At 37.0% G+C, this 27,216-nt stretch overlaps 3 protein-coding genes and 1 long non-coding RNA gene across 6 annotated transcripts; 1 reads left to right on the top strand and 3 right to left on the bottom strand.

The window, feature by feature from the left end:
* Nucleotides 1-332: 332 nt before the first annotated feature.
* Nucleotides 333-9,496, bottom strand: LOC124154086 (THAP domain-containing protein 5-like). Of its 2 annotated transcripts, XM_046527595.1 has the most exons (4): nucleotides 9,017-9,494; nucleotides 8,844-8,917; nucleotides 7,786-7,981; nucleotides 333-2,293 (listed from the first exon to the last, which is right to left on the bottom strand). In XM_046527595.1, the coding sequence occupies exons 2-4, from the start codon at nucleotides 8,915-8,917 to the stop codon at nucleotides 1,571-1,573; spliced, it is 993 nt and encodes a 330-aa protein (XP_046383551.1). In that variant the 5' UTR covers nucleotides 9,017-9,494; the 3' UTR covers nucleotides 333-1,570. The 2 variants fall into 2 exon arrangements, with proteins under 2 accessions (XP_046383551.1, XP_046383553.1); XM_046527597.1 differs by lacking the exon at nucleotides 8,844-8,917 and having other exon boundaries at nucleotides 9,017-9,496.
* Nucleotides 9,497-14,799: 5,303 nt separating this feature from the next.
* On the bottom strand, nucleotides 14,800-18,683 carry LOC124154085. The gene is made up of 4 exons (XM_046527594.1): nucleotides 18,648-18,683; nucleotides 18,413-18,483; nucleotides 16,227-16,425; nucleotides 14,800-15,619 (listed from the first exon to the last, which is right to left on the bottom strand). Exons 2-4 carry the CDS (start codon nucleotides 18,481-18,483, stop codon nucleotides 14,891-14,893), a joined length of 999 nt encoding a protein of 332 aa, XP_046383550.1. The 5' UTR covers nucleotides 18,648-18,683; the 3' UTR covers nucleotides 14,800-14,890.
* A 58-nt stretch (nucleotides 18,684-18,741) lies between these two features.
* Nucleotides 18,742-24,561, bottom strand: LOC124154088. Its single transcript, XR_006863823.1, has 4 exons — nucleotides 24,428-24,561; nucleotides 24,199-24,324; nucleotides 21,089-21,159; nucleotides 18,742-18,794 (listed from the first exon to the last, which is right to left on the bottom strand). It is a non-coding gene; the product is annotated as an uncharacterized LOC124154088 (long non-coding RNA).
* A 96-nt stretch (nucleotides 24,562-24,657) lies between these two features.
* Nucleotides 24,658-25,980, top strand: LOC124154087 (uroporphyrinogen-III synthase-like). 2 transcript variants are annotated; one of them, XM_046527599.1, is made up of 5 exons: nucleotides 24,658-24,944; nucleotides 25,011-25,214; nucleotides 25,344-25,504; nucleotides 25,593-25,685; nucleotides 25,760-25,980. In XM_046527599.1, exons 1-5 carry the CDS (start codon nucleotides 24,770-24,772, stop codon nucleotides 25,883-25,885), a joined length of 759 nt encoding a protein of 252 aa, XP_046383555.1. In that variant the 5' UTR covers nucleotides 24,658-24,769; the 3' UTR covers nucleotides 25,886-25,980. The 2 variants fall into 2 exon arrangements, with proteins under 2 accessions (XP_046383555.1, XP_046383554.1); XM_046527598.1 differs by having other exon boundaries at nucleotides 24,661-24,944; nucleotides 25,590-25,685.
* Nucleotides 25,981-27,216: the final 1,236 nt, after the last annotated feature.

The raw sequence follows: 27,216 nt of genomic DNA on the forward strand, positions 1-27,216 counted from the left end.
TGCCTGGAAAAAGGGATAACCAAAATCATTTTTTTTCCAAAATTTAATAGCAAAATAAATGCAAACATTAATTTTTCTAGTAGTATATACCTAGTATAGTCTCTGCATGGCACATCAGTGATGTGGACAAGGAAATATCATCCCACGAATCATTTTTCAAAATGAAGTAAATTGTAATACATATTATCAACAATTCATCATGGGTAACCATTAGAAAAAACCTCACTACTTGATGATTTTGACCAAAGATAGTTTTAACTTATGACCTGAGCTAATTGAATGAAGGATTTGTAAAATGTCAAATTTAGCATAGGTAGTTAAAACACATAGTATTTATGTCACATAAAATTTTTAATGATTACAATGCCAAAGGTTTCTCATGCATTGGCTCATTTGCATACTCTGAATGATTTGGCATGATGTCATTTATACCAATTTCTCATCCATAAGTAATACTGATTCAACATACGAATGTATTCATTATACAATCAGTGATCCAGAATGAAATAGCTAGTAAAGCTAGGTTCTACTGTGCCATGCATGGATATACACCCCTGCTCCATGCAAATTCACATGAGCCATCTGGCCTTCTAAGTCACAAGGAAAACATACCAAACATAAAAAAGTGACATGAATTTATAGCCAAAGTATTCCTGACAAACTATAATACATGCGCGTATACAAAACAGGTGTATATACGTATGTATTATAGTTTGGGGTTAGGTAAAGACAACTTTCAACAGAGAGAGGAGAGTCTAAAATTTGTTAAATTGAGGGGTTAGAGGGAGAGAACAGCAAGCAGGAAAAAAAACAAAGGGTGTTCTTATTTTCAGCATACTGATGAGCTAAGGTTGAAAGTGACTGAGCCTTATCATATGTTTTAATTACATGAGATTGATTGGAAATCCACAGAATGACATAGCTGACACTCAATTTTTCCAAGAAGTTTGTAAGTGGTACTTTGTTAATCTCCTTAAGCAGCCCACTCATCGGACCAATGTGAGATGAATTTTATACATTGTTTGAAGCCTAAAATCACAATACCATTTCAATGAATACAGAATAATACTGTTTTGGTGGTGGTTTAACAGTCATCACAACTTTCAGCCTCAGAAAAAACCGAAAGAAACAGACCAACCAACATACATAAATAGAACACCATGCAGATAAGGGAAAAACTATAGCATTTTTTCTTCGCGCAGCTGACATCCTCCTTATTGATGTATGTACTTTCATTTACTTTATAATGTCTAACTTTATTGAAGACAGCCGAAAAGGATGGAAAGGGAATTATTTCCCATGGGACTATGAATCCAAGATAAGCCAATTTAATAATAATAACATCACACATTTCATTAAATATAAGAAATATCACTTAAAGCATTGTCATTCAATTTATTCTATATCTACGGCTTCTCCTTTTTCCAGACCACTTGTCACTCTCAATCGATATTGTAAATACGCAGTAATTTCCTTCACTTGTAATTGTTGCCATTTTACTTCTCTTTTGTACTTAGTCATTATATACAACTTAAAAACAGTAAAATTCAACACCCTCACAATTATTTTACTAGCAAAGGTGCTTACTATACCGGGAATTGATTACTGAATAGCATACAGCACAAGTGAGATCAGCTGCACGAGCTATGAGACAATTCTTGTGTCTCCACTTGCCCATACAGTCAAGATAACATACATTCCTATCACTTTCCATAGATCCCCTCCCTGTAATACCCTCACATACTTCAAGTGCATCCAATCGTACGAGAATATTTTCAAGTTGCTTACAGGACTCCAGGGGTCCTTCAGGCAACCTAAAAAGTTCTTTCTTCAATTGGCACCCAATCACAGAACAAGTTACACATCCACTTTCTAACACACACAATTCCTTATAAATAACTGGTTTAATCACGTTCTCCTTATTTATGGTAATCAACTGGGTATACACAATCACCTTCGGTCCAAATAAAGGTATGTTCCTAGACCAAGTCACTGGCAAAGGAAGGATATTTTCATCTACCAATAACATTTCAAACACAGATGGTTCCATCAAATGCCTTTCAGAGAACAGGGACACACAAGAAGAAGGAGAAACAGCATCACTTATGGCAGAGGTCCCATTTGAATCATCATCTTCATCTCTGGAGCAATTCTGTGGAGCAGGAGCCTCCCATTCAATCTCACATTTCACTGATGACAATGGAGACTCAGGCAAAGCATCAGAAGTAGAAGAGTTGTCAATGGACGAGATAGGCACAGAATTCCTTCTTATTTCTCCATTTCTTGCCCTTGGCTACAAAAAGTATTGGTATAGCAATAATTATCAAATTATGGTACACAAATACACATAATTGTCAATTTCCCATTCTGTAAAATAGAGCATCCAAACCGTAAAGCAGAGAAAACAAAAATGGTCGGCTACAGGATCAAACAGATATTTGACAGATTATCAATGACAAGGCAATACTTCCATAGAAAATACAATTGGCAGAGCACTTTTAAAAAATGCTTTAAGGACGAGGAAAATCAATATTTGTTGTGGTATACCAACAATAAAGAAAAATGTAAAAATAAATTTTATGAAGTTATTGGCAACGTAGCTAAGGCTGCTATTCTGGATGGATTAACAGGTTGCTATTCGTAAATATTACAGGATAAAGTATATTCATGAATATTATGATCCTATTCAATACGGTATTCTAAAAAGTGCAATCAAGGCTTCAATTCCACTGAAACTTGTAATTTTCTATAGTGCAGGTGCAATAGGGTAGTTTCCTTCATCAAAGAAAACGAAAGGCATTGATTGCGATTCGTTACCCACCATTAGTGTATTCATAATACACAAATTATTTGGTTTTTGAAATACCGGTTTTGACGAATGGCAAGGGTCAAATTTTATCCTCATTTGAAAAAGGCCAGATTGGCGCCAATGCGATTCCACTCCGCATGACGTCACAGGGACCTAGTTTCTACACGAGAGGATAGGAGTTATACATCGTCTGAGGTTACCAATGCATGCATGAGGCACAGAGCTCAGGGAAACATGTCTTAATAATCACCCATTAAAACTGGCTAGGTTCGGAAAGTTTTCTTCGTTTGATAAGGTATTAATAAACCTTTTTTAAGCCAAGCGCTACCTTGCAGCAAGGTACTCAGCTATCCGCTAGCATCCTGCGACGTATCAGCGCTAAGCCTCGCCTCAAGGTCACCTCACCGGGCGGGAGGGGGAACCAGAAATACGACGCACGGAGATATTTCCCGTCATTCATACTTAAGCGTCGCGTTTTCGCGCGCTTGAAAATTTTCACTTTTCATTTCATCGCGAAAAATAGATGTTGTCATTTAAAAATCTAAAAGCGTGAAATACGTACTCCAGGAGTAATAATCTTTCTATTAAAGCAAAAAAAAAATAATAGGAAACCACCCTATTCAGTATTGTGGGCAGGGAATCATGCCCAGTAGGGTCAGAATAATATTCCTTCATCTTCAAAACCAAGCAAACTGTATTAAATATAGAGCTTAAGCCTTATGGTATTACAACCCATAATAACATGTACATTTCGATGAAGAAATTGTTTTCAAATGCTATATCACGGATGTTACAATAACCAAATGCCACACTTGAAAATTGAAATAATTGCTAAAAATGATATACATCAACTTTATTGTAATTAAATAAGCATAGCAGATGTGCTGAATATTTTACCAATTACGCAAATTGTGTAGAAATTTACAATCGAGCTTAACGTTTAAAGCACAGATTTGAAGCTTCTTTGACTGTATGTAAGCAATAACAATTGCTGCAAAGTACATATTTATAATATTAATAACCCAGTAAGGGCAAAATATAAAACTGGAGCAGTTAAACCAAAAATTTTATAATAACTAAATAACATCATTGTAGGAGTTAGAGCCACGGCCGTTGGAAGGGGGATACGTTAATTGTAAGTAGATGTTATCGAAGGCATATCAATCATTAAAGTATGTAATTAGAACAATTTTGATGTTTACTAATGTCTGCTCTGCTTTTATATACAATAACTTCATCTATTTATTCGTTACCGGTACCGGAGAATATGTCATTTAGGACTGCCTGTGCTTGTATTATGAGGTGAATTCCAGTCAATGCAACTTTTTCTTGCAGATTGGAGACATCTAGGAAAAATTTCTGTGCCAAAATAGTGTTATTTTCAACGGGACATCTCCCGTTAAGCTACTGCTAATACATAATCACAGTTCCAGTGGTTGTAATGCACAAAGTTTGACAAGATTAAAAAATATCGCCCAAGAGTTATCAGGGTTCCATCGTGATTGAATTGTAAAAAGTGCTACATATTATGCTATCGATAAATATGTAACAGTAGTGTAAAAATTGTCAGTGGCGTGTTCACCTCCGTTGTTCACCATAGATATGATATTTCACGATCAAGCTATCAAGATCAAAACTGTGTGTGAAGTTTGTTATTCTATTATTTCAACCAATAGTAGTGAGAAAAATCACCTGTGTCACTTTCGTGGGCTAATTTTAGGCTTTAAATCAGTGAATAAGAAGTTGTTTTCATCACAACCCAGTGAGAAATGGGTGGTGGAATCCACGTGGAGATTAGGTGGAAATGTAACGTGGATACCACGTGTTTTTGGTCGTGGAATCAACGTGGAAATTTGGTGGAAAAATTAAAACAGCAGTAGGTGCTGCCCTAAAACCATTAAAACCTCAACCACTCTATATCTAAACCTTCTATATATGTGTCTACGATTTTTCATGTGCTCTCATGGCTGCCTTTCCACGAATTATATAAAAATAGAATGTGCGATACATTTTCACATAACTAGCGTGGTTTCAGGATGATAAATGACGCAATGTCACCAGAGAGTTAAGTTCCACAAATTAGAAATTCTGTTTAACATTTTATGCTAATCACCACAAATCCACTTGAAATCAACGTGGATTCCACGTGGGTCCAACCACTCAATATCCACCACCACCATATATCCACGAGTCAACGTGGATTCCACGTGGGTTCCAAGTGGATTCCACCACTCATTTCTCACTGGGAATGAGCTCAAAATTATATTAATTCCAAGCGATATGGATATATGGTGGTGGATAGGATAAATGGATATATGGTGATGGTAGATAATGACCTCTGTTATTGTTTAAGTTGCACATGATGAATATAAGAATGGAAGTGACTTCCAGTTTTTGATAATTGTATTTGCCTGTTTCCCAATATATTTCCATGGTATGTGCAAATGTATCATTTATGGATTTACCTATGGGTCATTCCATGTCAGTTCATCCAGGCATGACACCCAGTGACTTGAATTTTGATGAATCTTGGCAATTTTCATCCTTCCATGTAGGAATGAAACAGTGTAAAATATTTCTTGGCTATCTCTAATAGCTTTTTTTTCACGACCATTTGAAGTTTGGGTGAAACTGCAGCTTTTCAATGAATGCAGTCTCCAGAGGCACTTGTACCTCCAGAGGGAAATAATTTGTCTCAGCCATAGTTTTCGTCCGATTCTTATGAAAATTTGCAGGTTTACTGTAGAAGTCATGAGGATTCCAAAAACTAATTGAAAAATATCCTAAGGGATATTGGAAATTCTCTGAACTCATATGTTTCATTAGATTTTACAAAATTTTGCGTCAAAAACAGGGTTCTATAAAACATCAAATTTTGACCTGAGGCAATATCTGAATCAAGCTAAATTATTTTTTCTAATATTCCTTAAGGTATGACCCACCACCTTTAAAAATAAAATTCATGGCTTTTTGCTTTCTTTGTTGTTAAAAAAAAGTTTTATGTAAAAAAAATCCCTTTTCACGACTCTGGTAGTCAGTGTTGGGTCGAGCTTCAAGTGTGATGAAATGCTTGTGTTAACTGTTTTCTATATCTAAGCAAATATTTACAACATGAATCTAGTACATAGCAAGTTCAAAAATTAAAACATTTTTTTATGTGCAGGTTGTTTTTCTCCCGATTACACTACATACATATACTACATAGAAGACTATTCAGGTTTAAGTAATTCATTACAATGTCATATACTCCTTTCTTTCTTGATGTAGAAAACTTGATTGAAGCAAACCTTAAAAATTTCTGTTGGACCCTCTCCATGGTTGATTCATATTTCCCATAAAATGGATTCCACACTATTGAACAGATGTCTAAGATTGATCTGACCAGAGACATAGGTATATAATAACCTTAGACAGTGGATGTTTTTAAAATCCTTTCTTGCACGACTCATGAAACCCAACATTCTATATGCCTTGGATGTTATGTTTGAAGAATGTAAATCATAACACAATCTTGAATCAAAAATTAACCCAAGATCTTTAGAGCAATGGGGAACTTGCATGGGTCGTCGATTGCTCTAAAAACTATTTTGAATAATTAAAATGGATACATTAGCTCGCAAAATTACCTAAAGTTTCTCCATTCATCCTCAAATGAAATAAAAAAATTGAGTAAAATCGAGAAAAATTTCTCTGAGCTGGCCATTGCGAGAAGATACCCGAGGTCAGGCGTGACGTCATAGGTGCCTGAACAACCATAGGGAGTTGGAAAATATGCTGAGCTCATGCTGTAAAATTTGTTTTGAGGGAGTATTTAGCCGCTCATCGTCAATTTATTTTGTTCTGTTTTCTTGGGCAAGTTTTCCTATTGCTATTGTGCCACAATTATTATTTGGGATATTAATAATGCAACATCGGGATGATGAAGTACAAGCATTTCACTTTGTATGTTTCAGTTATCCGAAAAATGGATGATAACATTGCTGCTCGTTCAAATAGTACACCTGGATGAAAGCTTCTCGGGTTTCCAACGGTCAGGGTCTGCATTGTGTAGGCATTGTGTGTGAAACGCATGAAGCTTTCATCGATGCAATTCTCCGGGAAAAGCTCAGATTCTTCTAATAGTACACCTGAAAGTCATCTACATCTACACAATACCCCGCAAGCCACCTAAAAGGCGTGTTAGGACACCAAAAATTGATGCCACGATCCTCCTGGAATTTGTTATGACAAATTATTGCTATACGTCGGTGGGAAATCGAAATGTAAAAGAAACTTGTAATACTGGAGGATAACGATCGTAAGCTTACAAGCTGTGCTGTTGAATTTGGCAACACCGTATTAGCGGAGAAGGTAGTACTATCCATCCTACGGTACGAATTCACAGCAAAACAGTCTGCACATAATTCATATGAGAGATCGCGAATCGGTTCCACTGCCAACACACACACAAGCTACAACCTATTTCAATAATATAGGTAAATCCATAAATGATACATTTGCACATACCATGGAAATATATTGGGAAACAGGCAAATACAATTATCAAAAACTGGAAGTCACTTCCATTCTTATATTCATCATGTGCAACTTAAACAATAACAGAGGTCATTGTGATGAAAACAACTTCTTATTCACTGATTTAAAGCCTAAAATTAGCCCACGAAAGTGACACAGGTGATTTTTCTCACTACTATTGGTTGAAATAATAGAATAACAAACTTCACACACAGTTTTGATCTTGATAGCTTGATCGTGAAATATCATATCTATGGTGAACAACGGAGGTGAACACGCCACTGACAATTTTTACACTACTGTTACATATTTATCGATAGCATAATAGCACTTTTTACAATTCAATCACGATGGAACCCTGATAACTCTTGGGCGATATACCTAAAGGTCAGTTTACAATACCATTTTATTAGGTGATGCAACAATCATTTCTCTTCCAAAAATTCTTCCTTGCTACTTACCTGAGATATGTAGGCTGGAAATGCAAAAACCGATGGCACAACACCATCCCGCAAGCGAACGACACTCAATGATGTCCTATCAAAGTCATCAGCACAGAAATGCTCAGAGCACAAAACACTCCAATTGCTTGGGGACCAATTCTTCCTCCTCACTGCTTTCGCCCAAGCCATCCTCCGTACCTCATCCTTAGGAAAACTTGAACATAAATAGTGGAGAACCAATCGCCATCAATCAAATGCAATGAGTTACAATCAGCTACTACTATGTGCAGAAATTTAATCACTTCATTCAGTCATAAGACGGCAGCAACATTTTGAACATTATATTCACAACTCTAAAATTAATACTTTAATACTGTTGACCAAGTCAGAAATTATACACTGGAAATATTGCGCTGAGAGTTAATAAAATATCAACTAAGCAATTGAAAAAGCTGTTCCCATACCATTGCACTCTATATGTGGCCATCTAGAAATTGCATATGAATAGATCTTCGAATATGACTGGCTTGATTTATGTACGTATTTCATCAGATACTTGATATATGTTCCAAAAATAAATAAGAAAACACACCCAGTACAAAATTAATTCAGTAATAACCATTTAAGTCATTTATGAATCTAAGGCAATTCATAAAAACTTGACATTATGGATCCTCTAACATATTTTCCTGAGGTAGGAAAGAAAATCCTCTGACACAAAAGGAGTTGCTTTAAGGCAGCCTTCGCAACTGCATTACATTCGAGAGTAAGTCACAAATATTTGTACATACCTCCAGTCAGTACCTCTTACACAATGTAAAATACACATTCGTATATGGAAAGGTTAAACTGATTAGATCATTCTCAATGCTGTCAACCCAATGAGATAGAAACTATCTTTACGTCTATATAAACCACTCCTTTATCACCTTAATGTCAACATATTCTCAGCTCCGCATTTCGCATTTGGGAATGCAACACCATATAGGCAATATATTAAATACCAATCAGGATTAGCGTCTATGTCATGCGATATTGAATTAGTACAACTATTTTATTCACTTTTATTAACTTACTGGTGGAAGGTCAGACCTGTCATTCTTCCTCTATCCGTGCGATTACTGCAGCCGTAGGCCGCGCAGCAAACCATCTACGATTGCAAAGTTAACATAGATCTACCTGATGGCACGTTCTCGGAAATAGATAATAATTTTCAGAAAAATACACACACTGTTAAGTATTTAAGTACCTTTATAAGACGTCAATAGCCACTGGTTTAGGAAAAAGTTCACATTTTCTTCGCACGTAAGCTAATGGCAAAACACGAAGCCGGGCCAGGGATGAGCTAAAATAACCGGTTATATATTTAACCAGTTTTATTATTCGATAAACCGATTAAAAAATCTGCTACTAATTGGCGTCAGTTAACCTGAGTATAAGGTTATTTTTTAGCATAACCAAAAAATGACATGAGAAAAATAATCTGGCTCCCGCAGCTCCTGCTTCCCGCACTCTCTCGGGAACCGTAGGAACTACCAGCACTATTTGCCGCTGCCACAGGGCAGCGGCAAATTTGGTTATAACCTTAGCGACGAGTACTCGATGGCAAGCGGGAGAGAAATAACCGGATGAGTGAACACTCACGGGGGAAACCTATCGCTGAGGAAAGGTTGTTTTCGATGGGTTTCAAGTTGAAATGGAACGAGTACTCGGTTATGTGGGTTATATATAAACAATCAGCAGAAATAACCGGACGACTGAACACACATGAGGAAACCATGCTCAGTTATTCTCCGGTTATTGTAAAATAACCAAGGCGTTGGAGTAGCTATGGCGGAAATGAAATGGCATGAAGTACCTGAAATATTATATTAGTTTGTGAAAGCATGTCTGCCATGTAACCAAATTCATAAATATGAATATTAAAAAATTATTAACTTTACAAGTTCACAGGGGTCTTACGGGTACTGTCACTACAAGAGTTTTCTAAGGGGGACTGGGCACCCTCGAAAACCTTTTTACTTTACAAAAAGTTATTTTTTTAAGATTTAGTAATATTAAAGCATTTATTCTGCATGAGCGTAGCTATAGGGGTCCCAGCTTCCCTGGAAGGATCGTAGCTTCCCTGAAAAATTCAGGGGGGAGCCAGGACCCCTCTAGATGTTCGATGCCTGCGGCACTGGAGTAACTGGGAGGTTGAGGGGGGCCCGGCCCCCATGAGTTTTATGGGGAACCACGACCCTTTCAGTGGGACCAGGACCCCTCCAGATACAGCCGTGCTTGAAAATAAAAAAAATCTACCACAAAAATTTTGGGGGGGTCAGCTCCCCCCCCCCGAGTTTTTATGGGTTTCCGGGTCCCCTGCGACCCCCTAGCCACTTCAATGTTGCAGACATGCTTTAACACGTTGCGTACCGGGGTATTTAAATTCCTTTTAACCCTCTGTTCCGGCGGTTTTTTAAACATCACTCACTTAGCAAACCTTCCATTCGAAAAAATGCCATAACTTATTTAAAAATTAAAATTTTTTCATGCAATTTTGAATGAAATACTCACAAATAATTTCAGAATCTTTTTCTGGTGTGATACTCCATGAAACACTTTCCCTTGTGGAGTGGAATGCCGCAAGTTGAGCACACATACCTCGTCTCTTTTCTAATTTTTCTCGTAGCGCACATTTTGCATCTTCTTGTGTGATATTTTTTCGTCCCCTTCCCCACAATAGGAACGAGATGGTGTTTGCTAAGGTCTCTCGATAAGCGCTGTGGGTGATCTCTTGAAGGGGCCCGTCCTGTTGGCTTATCATCGCAGTCATCGTCCGAGAATGATTCACTCGACTCCTGACTACTCGCTGCCCACTCTTTGGCGGTCTGGAGCAAAAAGCTTTTGAATCGAATGCCATTATTTCTGTTTAGAGTTTTATAAACTCTGAAAGCATTAAAAAGAGCGCAATTTATTAGCGAAAGCACGACTTTCTTCGACCATTTCATTGTTTTTCTCATGATGGAGTAATAGGATAAGTACATATCCGCCCTGTCAACACCTTTCATGCACTCATTGTATTTTAGAATACAAGTGGGTTTTCTGATTGCCTGTCCTGTAACCCTATCTTTTACCTTTGAGTTACCCATGCTGGCGTTATGAACAGTGCTAATCATTCTTACTTCCCTCTTGTCTTTCCAAACCACTAGTAACACCTCACCTTTACGAGAGAACGTGCTCTGTCCCTTTTTCAAAGTTTTTGCCTCGCTCTTCAACGTGGGAGGGAGTCCCCGATTTGGTCTTATGGTTCCACACACTCTTACTTTGTTATCTAAGAGCAGTTCTGCAATTTTCACACTATTATAATAGTTGTCTTGATAGACATGATGCCAAAGATTGAGATGTGGCTTCAAAAGAGACAAGATGGTTTGTTCTAATTTTTTCCCCTCGGCTGAATAAATTTCTAAATTACTAATGTAGCCAGAATCACTTTCACAAACCATTCGAACTAGTAAACCATATTTTACAATTTTTGCAGGATTATAGGTCTTGATTTTCAATCTTCCTCTCCATGGAATCATGGCTTCATCAAGTGACAATTCCTGCTTTGGTTTATACACATTTTGAAAATTTTCAACTAAGTATTCCAGGGTGGGTCTTATTTTATATAGTCTATCACTTCGTATCTGAGAATGCTTCGTTATCACTAAAATGCCACGCTTTCCATATCTGCTCAAATCTGTTTCTCGTCAGTAGCTCTCCAAATATTTTTGTTTCGATGAAAGGATCTGTACTCCAATACTCCTTCAGTGTATCTTTCCTCACTTGACCCATCAGAATCAAAATAGAAAAGAATTTTTTCATTTCAGCCATGTTTATGTTTGACCACTTCCCTGTTTTTGGCGATTGTTTGTATTTATGCTTATTTTGACAGTAATACAAATTGGATTGATGGCACATCATTTCAAAAAAATCATTACCAAGAAATAGTGAGACTACGTCAAGGATGTTATTGGAATTTTCTGGTAACCGCTTCACTCCAGGTTGGCCCAAAAATTGCTCTAAATGTCTCTCAAAATCTATTTTTTCCCATGAAGTAGAACTTCCTGCCAAAGTATTGTCTTCATTTTCACTCGCATCGGAGTCACTTTCACTGATAACTAGAGGAATACGTTTTCTAGTTTTCATATTCACCACAACATCAGAATCGCTTTCACTTTCGTCGTTATCTTCGTCATACCCTAATGGTACATCTGACAAATCATCAGCACACAAGTCTAACAAAATTTCTTCTTCATCCAAAGTGTTGTCCTTCCGATGTGATGCCATAATATGGAATATTCTTATGAGTGGTTTTTAGAGCACAAATGCGTGCAAACCTTCAAGCGAGAAAAACTTGACACCAAATGTTCTATTCACTTGGACTCAGGGAAACACCAACTGCTCTTGACACATTAGGAGAGGAAACTAACCCAGAGGCAGGAAACAAGTAAGAGAGCATCATCTCCCTCCATGGCATGGACGAAAAGAACTGGGGGCCTCATTGTGAGTCCCCCAGTTCCTTTTGTCGAGAATGTTTATGTTGACGGAGCAGAGCAGTCCACTTGCTGAGAGTGCATCTCGAAGAAGCGGCGATGAAGATAAGGGTCAAACTCGCTAGATAAAACAAGGCCATGTGGATAAACTCTTTGGAAATAATAAGCCAAGTGTGTGGGGTAACTCAAGGAAAACGATAAATAAGAAGCCAACGCTGGTAAGAAGAGGAACGCCGATTCTGGGTGGAGGTGTTGAGAATGGAAATATGTGCCTATTCGGGCGTAATGCCTTTGGTTTAAACATGGTTAAAAAGCTAATGTTTAGAATATAACTTTACCCAATCAAACTTAATGATGTATCAATTCATTATTAATAACGAACAACAACTGATAACGTTCTAACGAATACGGATTGCACGCTTTAAAATTGTTTTGGTTGACGCGCCTAAATGACGAGAATCTTCGTCATCCGTCCGGAACGTTCGGGAAAAAAATGACGATAATTCTCGCCATCCGTACGCAACGTGTTAACATAACTAAATTTAAAACCGAGAGCTAAGGGGGTCCCAACCCCCAGATTTTCTACCGGGACTATGGCCCTCGAACCTCTATGGTGTCAACTATGGTCCCCACGGAGTCAACCTCAGAGTAAGGGCATAAAGTAAGTACATACTCTATGGTAAGGATCAACATATAAAAATATTTTGAGTCCCGGATTTCATATTTCAACTACTTCGACAAATACCTGAAAACTTAATTACATGCCACAATCCGAACTGCCTTGGAATTAAAATGCCTTTCTTTTGGAAATATGGCGAAGTATCCTTGTAACAAATAACCTAATAAGTAACAACCTAAGGATTAAATATTGACGTGTATGTTTTAATGTAATAGAAAACCCTTAATAACTCGTTAGTCGTAAATTAGTCGTCATGGAAAAGAACCAATAATGGGGAGTTGTTTATGTTTGTTTTATGGGGAGAACACGGAAATTTAAGTAATCTTTTGTACGAAGGAAAAGAGGAAGAATAAATAAGTTGAAGAAAAAGAGTAAGTAGTGATAAGCTAGTTAATTCTATCGCTACAAGTACGTTAATATGAGCAACTATATGACCCCTAACGTTGTGTAGTAGAGTATTTATGCGTTTTACAGTCCGTACAGTCGAATTAATTGCAACCAATGAGGTTGTAAATATTTACAACCTCTATGATTGTAACACATTGAGCAACGCTACTTTCGCCGCAGTTCAGAAATGGTGTTTCGATATTTTCTATAGTTTCAGTAGGAGGGATATTTGAACAATATTCGTATCTCCCGTTACATCTTTATAAATACATCATTAAAGGGAAACTTAAATGGGATAAGTGCCATGTTTAATTCCCCATGAATTGTGCAGCTCATGATAGATAATAAATCTACCTCCAGAACTTCAATTTACTTTCTCTCGTAAATTGGCCGATCTGTCAAAGTATTTTCTTACATTATGCATTGCAGCCTTTTGAAGAGATATAAAGAACGTAAAATATATAACAGATCTGCTGCAATGCCACCGCACCTAACGCCACTGCATGTTGACAAGCTGGTTCGTTTCCAAGCATGACCTAAGAAAACTCGTAATGAGGCACTATTCTCGAAGTGAGTTGTACAACATTATAATTTCCACCCTATATGTGAGAGTATGGTGGTTCTATTCTGTCCTAGGGAATATTTTTTCAAGGACACAAAATGGAAATAAGATATTTTTTCTCATACACTTTAATACATATGAACCACAGCTGTCGGTAAAAAAAATAGTATGGCAAAATTTATTTTGTTTTACGAGGAAATCTTGAGTTGTTAGCCTCAAAATCTGATTTCACAATGAATATGGAATAAATTTCAGGCAGATAACCTTCTGCATTAAGTCTCTGCCTTACCCAACTTTACACTTTCTACAATGATTTCAATTTTCTTGCACCTTGCCTGTCACTGTAATTGAGAGAAAACATAAAACTCGCTCTTGTTTCTTACACCAATTTACTTGATTATTGAGGAGCTAAACATAAGTGAATTTACTTTCCGCAAGTAAATCAGCCTTTTCTTTCTCTTGCCCTAATTTCAGAAAGTGTGCAAAAAAACTCATCTAATCTTTGTTCTCAATGTGGTGAATTCAAAATAGTCCTTTTATACACCAAAATGCCATAAATATTGAGATTTGCAAAGGTTATGTCTATGCTTCTTTCACAACGTTTTTAAGCATAGATCTTTTACCTCTTCCAAGATACTCCTCTAAGGTTTAATGATGACCCAAATAATAGCTCCATAATCAGATAAATTTTAATGCTCCTCCGAGAGTCCCAAACACAGTAAACAGCTAGAAGGAACCTTAAAGCTTATGCTATTGCTTGATGTATCGGTAGCTATAACAGACAGAAACCTCACACTAACCTTCAGGGGATAGCAAAACCTTGAAAGGCAGCACGTTTTGCGGGCAATGATTTTGAAATTGTAAAAAAAATGACTTTCGTAAGACAATTTTGCTTACTTCTTGGCATTTTACTTCTCCTTTGTACTTGGTCATTATATACAACTTAAAAACAGTAAAAGTCAACACCCTTACAATTGTTTACCAGCGAAGGTGCTTACTATACCGGGAATTGATTACTGAATAGCATACAGCACAAGTGAGATCAGCTGCACGAGCTATGAGACAATTCTTGTGTCTCCACTTGCCCATACAGTCAAGATAACAAACCTTCCTCTCACTTTCCACAGATCCTCTCTCCGTGATACCCTCACATACTTCAAGTGCATCCAATCGTACGAGAATATTTTCAAGTTGCTTACAGGACTCCAGGGGTCCTTCAGGCAACCTAAAAAGTTCTTTCTTCAATTGGCACCCAATCACAGAACAGGTCACACATCCACTTTCTAGCACACACACTTCCTTATAAATAACTGGTTTAATCACGTTCTCCTTATTTATGGTAATCAACTGGGTATACACAATCACCTTCGGTCCAAAAAAAGGTATGATCCTAGCCCAGGTCGCTGGTAAAGGAAGGATATTTTCATCTACCAATAACATTTCAAACACAGATGGTTCCATCAAATGTCTTTCAGAGAACATGGACACACAAGGAGAAGGAGAAACAGCATCACTTATGGCAGAGGTCCCATTTGAATCATCATCTTCATCTCTGGGACAATTCTGTGGAGCAGCAGCCTCCCATTCAATCTCACATTTCACTGATGACAATAGAGGCTCAGGCAAAGCATCGGAAGTAGAAGTAGAGTTGCCAGAGGATGATTTATGTACAGCACTCCTTACCATTTTTAGATTTCTTGCCCTTGGCTGCAAAAAGTATTGTTACAACAATAATTATCACATAATGGTACACAAATACACTTAATAGTCAATTTCTCATAGAGTAAAATAGTGTATCCAAATCGTAAAGCAGAGAAAACAAAAATGGTCGGCTACGGGATCAAACACAAATATGACAGATGATCAATAAGAGGACAATGCTTCCATAGAAAATACAATTGAGAGAACAATTTTTAAAAATATTTTAAGAACGAGTGAAATCAATATGTTGTATAATAACAACAAAGACCAATGTAAAAATGAGATTTTCAAAGGAAACAGTTTAGGGCTAGGTTCTGCTGTAAAGAATCAAAATTTTTAACTATGTTTTCCCAACAATGCCGTTTATTGAAAATGCATTTGTGAAAGTGGCTTCCTTCATGAAAAACATAGTAAATATTTTAATGTTTCAGCAAAACCGAAATGGCTTGAATTTAAAAATTTATGCCATGAATTATGAGACTTTCATTTTGAGCTTGTTTCATGTTCCAAAAATGTTAGACATGTATGCAGAACCAGTTCTAAACTCATATCCAGAATTAAATGAGTTAAAGGCAGTATTAGATACCTAAAGAAACCTTTTTTTTTAACTTACATTTTGCAAGCGTGGTGGATGACCAGGGAAAACAGATGGCACTGCATTCTCCCTTATTCGCACATTGCAGAGTGAAGTCCTGTCCATATCTTCAGGCAAAAAATGTTCCGAGCAAAGAACACTGCTTTTGCTTGGAGCCCAGTTCTTTCTCCTAACAGCTTTTGTCCAAGCTGCTCTCCTTTCAGGATTTTTCGGAAACCTTAAATCAATTTTAAGTAAGAAACAAATCAATGCTAAGGCCAATTATAACAGAACTTTCAGTTTATCCTTTACGCGTGTCTAGTCTATTGAGCACAAAAAACTTTGAAATTATGCCCTAGTTTTGACAAAATTAATTTTTTTACACAATGGGATACACAAGTCCCCATATGGACCATAAGGGAGTGAGAACTGGTATTATTTCACGTAAATTGATTCATAATTGAATGACTACCAATATTAGCAAGGCATGAACAATAACTGAGGTTGAACGCAATACCTATCTTAAATGGAGTTGGATCAAAATTTTTGCTTTGTGAGTATTCTAGAAATGGACTGTTGGAAGTAATATGTTGCTTGCTGTGCACCAACTTAGAGGTATTTTTTTCAGTATTCCGACTGATGCTTGCACGCAGTATCATAACCTAATATTGGCATCATGTTCCCTGGCAGAAGGGAAAATGCTTTATGTTTTGTACGCCATGTTTTATCTCGTGGTGTTGATAGATTTAATAGACACTGCCCATGGAGAAAATTTACATATGCTAAACTGACTGGATGCCACTAACCCCAATTACTCTCCGTGGTACAACCCTCCAGCCCTAGAAACATTTCTTCAATATTTTCAATTCGCAAAGCATTCCTGATGATTTCAAATTTCCTTTGAGACATTATATTGTCGATTATTGGAAATACAAGGCACTTGCATATCAGGCTCAGAGGAGCAATAGTCCCTAAAACTCGGAACCACATGATAACACATCACTAATCACCCCGAAAAAACAATAATCTCTTCGGCAGTAGTTTAGAAAGATGCCCTCATTTGTTTCGAATTAACTTCACTTTGTTGAATGATAAGAGTGACCAGTTCATCAAAACCACAAGCTTTTCTAAACACATCTCTGAATAATTTTTTTAATTTAAGGGGGGTAGAGACCCTCGAGGTTGTGGCTGTGGTCGCAATCTAGAAGGAAGGCAATGAATGACATGCTTCTTCCTTACTTTTGATGTGCTCTGACCACAGAGCATCTGGAGAGGGCGTTAGCTACCCCTCCCACGGTAGGAAAGTGAAGCCGGGGGGGCGTGGCACTTCAGCCCGTCCGCCATATTCCTTTACCTCGGGTGAAGCAGAAATACATGGTTCCTTACGGGATATTCGTCAAAGGAAACTCAATATTTTCCCTACTGACAGCCGGAAAAAGCCGTTCCCACCGATGAGCGAAGATTATTTGTTGAATATAAAACCGGAAAAAATGCATCTTTTGGATGAAATAGACGATTCAACCACGGTGCGGCAAATTAAAAATATGACGCACGACAAGTCACTTGCGACAATAGCAACTAATTTTTGGCTGAAAGCTGAAAAATATCTGATGAATTCATGTGAACCCTTAAAGTATATAACTTCTGATATTTACAATAGAATGTATTAAACCAAATTCAATTATGAAAGTAAATAAAAATGGATAAATGGACGAGAGAGGAATGGGAGGACACTGAATGCTACGATAATAATCACGTTTAATTGCTATTGCGTGCACTACAAGATTTTATTTGGCTAATAATCCGTCAAAAATATAAATAAATCGTGATTCAAGGAAAATAATATGAATATCACTTCTCACAATATATTATTTTTTATAATAATACAAATTATTCAATACAATATTAACAAAATATTTGTAATTATGTCAATACACAAAAATGTTCACCAGCGATGGTACACAGGGATGAAAAGAGTTCCGAAAAAGAACGGATCTTTTTTTAAATATCTTACTTCATTACGATAAGCATTATCACTCATGACAAAATTCAACATAGTATAATACAATTTTAGCACTGATAAGGATAAGTAACAAATAACCAGTACACTGCCGCACATGAGTCCACCTGCTGCACGCGGCACACATAGACAATTAACAAGGTTGACCATGCACTTCAAGCAAATGATATAAATATTACTAATAATTGACTATTTTGCAACTTACCGGTGGAATGTGAGTCCAGGTATCTTTTTACCGGGGCAATTACTGCACCCGTAAGCCGCGCAGCAAACCATCTGCGAAGGTTGAATAAACATGTCGTTTTCAAGGTTAAATACTCACTTTTTAACGGAGATAATAATATACCAGTATTAAGATGAATTCTAGAATATCAGCATACCTTCAGAATGCTTCAGCAGCCTCGGTATACTGAAAATTAGGTTTTTTTCTTAACACGTACCTTTATGGGAAAACGAGCGAGCGAGGTAAAGGAATATGGCGGACGAACAAAAGCGCATCGGGTAAACAGGTTTCTGCTGGCTTCACTTTTTTCAGCTAACGCCCTCTCCAGATGCTCTATGGCTCTGACATAGTTTGGCAAAGATACCTATAACCAAACAACATAATATGTTTGGTATGAGGAGCTATAAAAAGGGGGCAGGATAGGCACTAAGTAAAAAGGGGCTTGGGGTTCCTCTGAAGAAAAGGCATAACAGATCGCTTTGGCGGTGCTCATCACCCCTTCCTTCCATGGTAAGAGCTCTCCTTCCACTTGTGTGGGGTGTTCAGGGTCCTCTACTCTTATTCATCCCCTTATTTCATAGTTAATTTTTTATGGATAAAGTAAGTTTCTTAATAATAGTAGTTGACACAATACACACTAAAATTTTATTATGACATTGATGGATGCTCTGAAAAAATTAAAAAATTTCTGCTATATTTGTTTAATTATTCTTTCTATTAATTTATGGACATGCCATACATTACCATATGCATGGAATTTTAAGATTTAAATAAGATTTATAAAATACCTCTAGAAAATATTCATTGGCTTAATATTTTGAAATAAAACTTTCCATAATCAGCACACATGATTTTCCTTTTCTGAATAAATTTTACACATACTGTACAAAGGGACATATTTATCCCAGGCTATATCTCAGAAACTATTAGAGATATCACTTTTATATAAATGTTTTTGGAATCTACGCATCAAAATTAGCCTATAAAATGTATTTTGTTATGCATTTTAATGGTTACAACCCTTATGGACCTTAAAGGGTTAAGAACAATCAAAGAAGACATATAAATGTAAACGTATATGTTGCCAAAATACATTAGAGGCTAAAACATTCTTGCCCAAAAAATTATGAGGAGAAATGGGGAGACGATTGGAAACCTGAGCTATTAAATAGGCAAAATAATATCCAACCCCAAACAGACCAATCACTAGAAGCAAATCACTGCATTTACAGAGCAATGTAGTGACAACCAGGAGGACAATAAAAAGAATATTTCCTTTTAACCCTTTCAAGATGGTAGATTTCTCTCCTTAGCATGACTGCTGAACTGAGCCCCATGGGATTTCGGTCCCCTCTGTACAGAGCATTTTTGCAGGACATTCGTTACGATGGGTCTCGCAGATAATCACACAGTCTCATCACCAGCTTCTTTTGGTCCTTCCTAGCGGGGACTTAATTCCAATGTATAAAATTATCAATTCCACAGTTGGAAGAATATTAACGAAGTTACATCTGTTCATGACAATACAGCCTCTGAATTCCTAACTACGTACAATATGAAGTAAAATCTTATGCTTACCCGGTGAATTAATATGATGGTTAATATTATCTGATTTTGGAAAAATTTTGAATCTGAGACATTGATTTACATATAAGAAGACAACTTTCCTGCACAAGTCAATTTCCAGCCCACCCTAATATACAATATCAGCACAGCTACTGTATTCAGTTAACAATTGTTAAGCTGATAAATATGTAACTACAATTGTCGCATGGGATGGTAAACTGAGATATGTAAGAGAACGATGAGATCAACTGAGTAACATTTTGATTCCTTGAAAGAAACCTACACATAAGAAGCCACTTAAATGTACATTTAAGCATAAGATCTTTACATAGCATAAATTCACCATAAATGTTTGGTTGAAATTTACAAAATATAGAACATAAAAATAGGGTAGTTTCCTTCATCAAAGAAAACGAAAGGCATTGATTGCAATTCGTTACCCACCATTAGTGTATTCATAATATGTATACAAATTATTTGGCTTTAGAAATCTCAGTTTAGATGAATGTAAACGGTCAATTTTAACCTCATTTGAAAAAAAAAAAAACAGATTGGCGCCCATCCGATGCCACTCCACGGGACGTCACAGGGCCCCAGGTGCTATACAAGTAGTCATGAGTTTTAAATCGTCTGAGATTACCAATGCATGCATGTGGCACAGAGCTCAGGGAAACATCTCTTAATAATCACCTATTAAAATTGCCTATGGTCAGAAGGTTTCCTTCGTTTGATGGGGTATTAATAATCCTTATTTAAGCCAAGTGCTACCTACTAACAGGGTACTCTACTACCTTCTGGCAGCCTGCATCGTTTCGGCGCTCATAGCCTCGCAACAAGGTGGCCTCACACAACGGCAGCTGGAATCAATACGACGCTTTTCCCAGCATTCATTCTTAGCCGTCGAGTTTTCGCACGCTTGAAAATTTTCACATTTCATTTAATATTCGTGAAAAATAGATATTTTCATTTAAAAATCTAAAAGTGTGGAACACGTACTCCAGGAGTAATAATCTAATTTAAAAAATAGGAAACCACCCTATTGAGCATTCAATAGAAATAAAACCAAGCTGGAAATTCATTAAATTATCTTACCTATGAAATGTAACTCCAGGTCCTCTAGTGTCTTGCCGATTATTGCAGCCATAAGCCACACAGGAAACCATCTACAAAATAAATAGGGCTATTTATTTCCATTTCAATAAAAAATCAAGTATTGTTCAACATATTGAACAAAAAAATTCTTAAAACATAATATAAAACCAATGCTCAAATAGCTTTGATTACATTTTTACAATATAATTGAATGCATAATACAAAAAGTTTAATATATAACTAACACTTGTTAAAATAAATTGCACAGCAAGCGATAATATTGAGAGTAAAGCATATAAATCAGATATACGATAATAAATAACAAAATAACATACACCGAGGATTAAAACAGTAAAAAAGGAATATGCAAGTGTAGTTTATATGTACATACATGATAAGATATAATACCATTACCAAGCAGATTGAAAAATATGATCTAAAATAGAATAATGAGCTGTGCTAATAATGATTCCAAGAGATGGTCCCACTACAATTTAAGTGCGGTACGCTCTGAATAACAGTGCATTCTACATGAAGTTTTTGTGGCTAAATTTCAAAGGTAATAGTTTGGTTGGTCTTTTGAAGCCATAGGTGATATCAAAAGATAATAGCTTTAATAGGTAAGGACAGTTGATCGTATTATTAGATAATCCATGTAGGAATTGAAGGTCAGCAAGTTGGCAGCAGACTATAAGCGATTGTAAATCTTATATTACCAGAGTTTGTTCACACCGAATGTTGTGGAGAAACCACTATAGGAAACTTTTTTTGTGCTCTTTCAAGATAGTTGCTCATTTGGTTCTTAATATGGAGACCAGAAAATGGAAAAGAATTAAAGGGTAGGTTCAACAACAGAAGTAAAAAGGGTTCTTCTTCTACATTTTGTTTACGAGGAATCGCCTTGGGGCTCCTTCCAGACCCCATAAACCCTTCCCTGCATGGTCGAAGGTTTGCTGGAATGAACTCAACTGCACACTTGAGTTAATCCCTTGGACTAGCCTCATTGTCTCCAGATGAAGTGGCCTGGACTTCTACACTCTTATTGGCAGAGCCATCAAAGACTTTGTTCCCTTTGTGACCACAAGACTAAAAGATTCCCTTCGTAGTTCAAGACTGACACAATTCATACCCTTGGCAACAAAAATTGAGCTTGGTATCTTTGTAAAGACTATCCCAGAGTAAACATTTCACATCATCCTACAGAGTATTCTTGGATTCACATTGCTTATCAAAATCCCTCATTTGCCATGACTGCAAAGAGAGCATTTCAGAACTATCTTCTTCCATAACTTCTGATCCAAAAATATTCTGGACCTTTGCTAATAAATGCCGTAATATCCCTCGGATTCCTGATGCTGTGTCACTAAATAATCCCATTGTGGTAGGAACAGACAGACTGAACTTCTTCCTTCTTTCACGGGAAGTGAAGGGCTGGCGTCTAATTTCTCTCTCACAGATGACTATTCCCTCTCTCTTGTCAACAGTCACTACCTCCAAGAAATTCAGACTGATTCTAAGGAAGTTCCTCAAGGTCTACTTCAAAGATCCCACTCACCTGGCCCTGATGGTCTCAGTCCCATATTTGTATGCAACTGTGCTCTGTCTCTCTCAGTTCCCATTGCCCTCCTTTTAAATTGCAACTTTTACTATGGCACAATCCTTCTCAATGGAAAATAGTAGATATTCCTTTTCATAAATCTGGCCCTAAATATGAATTCTCTCTATAAAACTATCGTCCTATCTTGCTACTTCCCCTTTCTGTCAGTGAAACGATCATCCTGAACTGACTTTACTACTTCACTTTCCCCTTTCTCTCCCCTAATCAACTCGGCTTCCTTCTCTTTTTTACTCTCACTCTTGTTTAACAAACCTACTAATATTTCAGCAACAAGCAGTACAATTGATGGCCAAAAAATCTCAACTCGACACCATCTTTCTTGATTTTTCCTATGCCTTTGACAGCCTAAACCATAAAATCCTGCTACATAAACTCAGCTCCCATTTTAATATACATGGCACCTTCCTTAGTCTCTTGTCCAATTTCCTTCAAAACAGAGCCCTAAGAGTAATACTTGCCGTTATTTCATGATCCTGGTATCACGTTACTTTGAGAGAGCCCCAAGGTAGCATGCTTGGGCCATGCCTCTTCAACCCATTCATTGATGATCTCGCCCCTCAAGTTCGTTCTTCTCAAGCCCATAGACTACACTATGCTGATGACAGCAAAATATTTTTTAACAGATAAATTATCTCGCAGATTTTAATATGCTACAGGATGCCATATCATAAACCAAAGAGTGGTGCTGTCTCTGGAGGCTGAAATTGAACTTAAACAAGTGCATCACAATGACATTATTTGCAAAGAAAACGCCTATCCATTTTGATGTATGGAATTTATTCCTTGTCCTTAATAGTAAGTCATCAATGAACATTCTAGGAAATATCGTGGACCACAAACTTCTGTTCTCTGAACATATTCAAGCAATAAAATCAAAAGCCATGTCACTCTTAGGATTACTCTACCGGTTCACTGATATCACCAGTGGTACAAAGGCACTCCAATCCTACTTCTTATCCAGAGTTCCTCCAGTGATCACCTATTAGTCCACCAATTTGGTCAATGTCTGCTCCCTCTAATCTTGCCCCTCTTAACAGTGATACAACTTTTTCTGCAAAAATTGTACAATAAAGAAACCCAAACCTCAGTGAGGCATCTACAAACTCAGTTTTATCCTTTTTATTCCTCCCAAGGGTCTCCCGTCTCTAACTTTAATAAGGCATAAAATTCATTTACAATGCCCGTAACCCCCTTTGATAGTCCTGATATTGTTTCCTTATTCAACAATAGAGTACGTACCTTACTGCCACACCCATTCGACCTCTCTAATCAACACCCCAGGCTTCCAATAATTAAGTGCTCTCTATTCCATAGGGGAAGATGAGCTACCAGTACTAAATGAATTAAGCACTGGTCATTACTAATTCCTCATAACGTAGGTAACGTCAACGATAGATTGGACGCATTCTATCGGAAGCATTTAATGAAAGTAACAAAGGCACCAACCAAACATTGCAGCCACTAAACATATAGTATAGAAGTTTAAACTCACCCTTATCAAATATGAACTAAAATTACTTTCACCATGCTTCCTGTTTCTTAACTCAAGCACACCATTTTCTCTTCGAAGAGAGCATAACAAGTCACAGAAACTTTCACTGATTGAGATGCAATGTCTCTAAAAGAAGAAATAGAATATTTAAAACACTTAACAAAAAATTGGCGCACAGTGCACTTCTTAAGACGTCCAACATATATCGCATATATCAGAAAATACTAACATTCTGTAACTGCCAATCTTAACGGCTATCCAGCTTGCTAATTCTGTCAACAAGAACAGGTTAGAATAGATGTATCCAATGGTCCCTACACCGCTACATGATTAATACATTACACATATAATGTATTCTCCACCTCTATAATTTAAGTTCGGCATTCCGTATATCAACTGTTTCAGTTTGTAAACAATAAAACAAAAACGAATAGAACGCGTTCATTCCCAGGAGGAGGCGGGGGTCAACTGCAGCGGAATGGTTGATTATTAGTCAGGAACTTATTCGTGAAGTTTGTGAACAATATGTTATTCCGTTTAAAAGTTACTTTTCATTTGACAGACGGATGAAATGGCTAAGAGTGCGATTATTTTTAAAGCCGTGGATGGTGACGGTAGGCCTGATGCCTACGAGCGTGAATTTCAAGAAGCTGGTATCGATGTTACGATTATTCCTCCTATAGATTTTACGTTTTGCAATTTGGATGTGCTGTTTGAGAAGTTGAATGACCCTGGATCTTACTCGGGTATGTAAAGAATATCATATCTCAACTTTAAGTGACAACATTTACATAAAAATCATTACGTTATAGGGATAATTTTCACTAGTCCACGAGCAGTGAAAGGTGTGGCTTTGAGTTTGGGTGACCAAGGAACTTTGAACCCAGGATGGAAAACATGCTCCATTTTTGTGGTGGGTGAATCTACTAGTCGTTGTCTTCTTGATCATCTTGGTTTGGAAAGTGAGGGAAAGGAAAGTGGCAATGCCAAAGAGTTGGGTGAAGAAATAGCTAAAAGTAAGAGTCGTCATCATCACTCATTATTCCTCCTATAAAACTGATATAAAACTTCTTGTAAACCACGAAAAATATTCATTACGGATATGCATTAATGCGTTACTACTCTCTCTCTCTCTCTCTCTCTAGGAGAGTTTTCTAAGCCTTTGCTTTTTCCTTGTGGAAACTTAAAGACAGACACACTTCCTCAATTTTTGATGGGAAAGAATATTTATGTAGAGGAAGTGATGGTTTATGAAACTTGCCAGCATCCATTATTGGAAGAGAATTTAAATGGTGTCCTGAAAGAGGTAATATGTTCTTTCAATGCTGTTTCCCTGAAATATATTTTGTCGGCTTATATTATTTTTTTGTAATTTTACTTCCTTTCCCAAGAGGGTGCCTGACTTCATTATTTTCTTCAGTCCCTCTGGAGTGAAGTATACTGTGCCCATGATGAAGTCTAGTCAATATTCATTGGACAAAGTTAAGGTAATTAGATTCAATGATAATTAACTAAAGTTGATTGTATCACACCTCCCTACAGAATTATTATTCTCTTTTAGTTAATCAGTATCGGTCCTAGTACAACTGCAGCCTTGCTTGACCATGGAATTAATGTTTGGGCCACTGCCAAGAAGCCTAATCCTTGCTCATTATTGGAAGCTATTGTTACTTTAAGAAATGAATGAAGTTTCCTGAATGTCTATCTTTGTTGACAAATGTTGTTATTATGCTATTCAAAATGAAATAAAAGTATGACCCAAATTGGGTTGATTTGTTTTAATAATTGTTTTTTTATTTACGTATTTTGTGTAAGATAGATTTTTTGAAGATATTTTGTATAGGAAATTTTTAAATTCTTTATTGGTCAAAATCAGGGATGCTGATATTTGAAAAATATTGGGAGGGGCCCAAACCGGGGATCTTGCCCCAGGAAATTTTATAAGTAGTGAGTTTTAAGTTTTTGAAGCATTTTAGAAGAGTCATATGATCAACATTAGAACCCTGGTAACTCTAATCTCGATATCGGGACACTCCGCGGAAAATCTACAAAGCCTGACACAATTTTTTCCTCACATCCATAACGAATTTTTTAGGAAGCTCGGGCATTCGTTGTGGACAGTTCTGGCACAAGGTTGAGATGAATTAATGGCATCTTCTAATAATGTGATGTCAAAGTGGAAAAAATTACTATTATTTCTGCATAGCACGTTCCCTGCAGAGAATCTCCCTTACCGAATTCAGACAGGTGTGGAACCTACCGGTTCTTTCAATCTGATTGGTGGGTCACGCCTGGGTTCATCTTGTAGCCACTGTCTGGAGATGGCACCACATTTGCCTGCTTCCTGCCTATGGGAGAGCCACCAACGTGTTACCGATCCCATTTTTTTTTCAACTTTAGTTACTAACTCAGTCAACAATCTTGCATGGTGCCATCCAGTCTGTCAAGAGATTGTGATTCTCTAGTGTTCATTGAGTTTATGTTTGGGTGCTGCTGGAGGGTTACACCTAACTTCCTGTTCACAGCATACATTACCATATGCATGTATATGGTAATGATTACCTTGTATATGATAGAGACACCAAGTTTTATGGCTCGTTAACTTTTTTTGCTAAATTATGACTGCTAAAGTTTGCTGATTGATGCATGGGAAAAAGATCTTTTGACTGACCAGTGGTCTCGCTGTAGTGCGAGCTTGTTACCAGATTCAACACAGGGAAATCTTAGTGTGCATGGGAATCATTTGGAGAGATTTTCTTTTATATAGCCCTCTTTCCCTGGCTGTTCTTTCAACTTATTGTACCTTTAAGCCTGAGATTGATTGACTGCATTAAATCAAAACTTCTAAAAAATTTGTATGTTAATTATCAATGGGAGGATAACAGACCCCATTACTGTGAGTATAAGCCTATGATTTCATGAGTAAAGTAAGTGACGAAATACCTACCGCTATTTATTCCGGCCCCTCATTCAGAATAGCAGCCTTCAATGTGGTGCAAACCCAACTAGAGAATATGA

Source organism: Ischnura elegans, chromosome 2 (genome assembly GCF_921293095.1).
Source record: "Ischnura elegans chromosome 2, ioIscEleg1.1, whole genome shotgun sequence".
Lineage (NCBI taxonomy): Eukaryota > Metazoa > Arthropoda > Insecta > Odonata > Coenagrionidae > Ischnura > Ischnura elegans.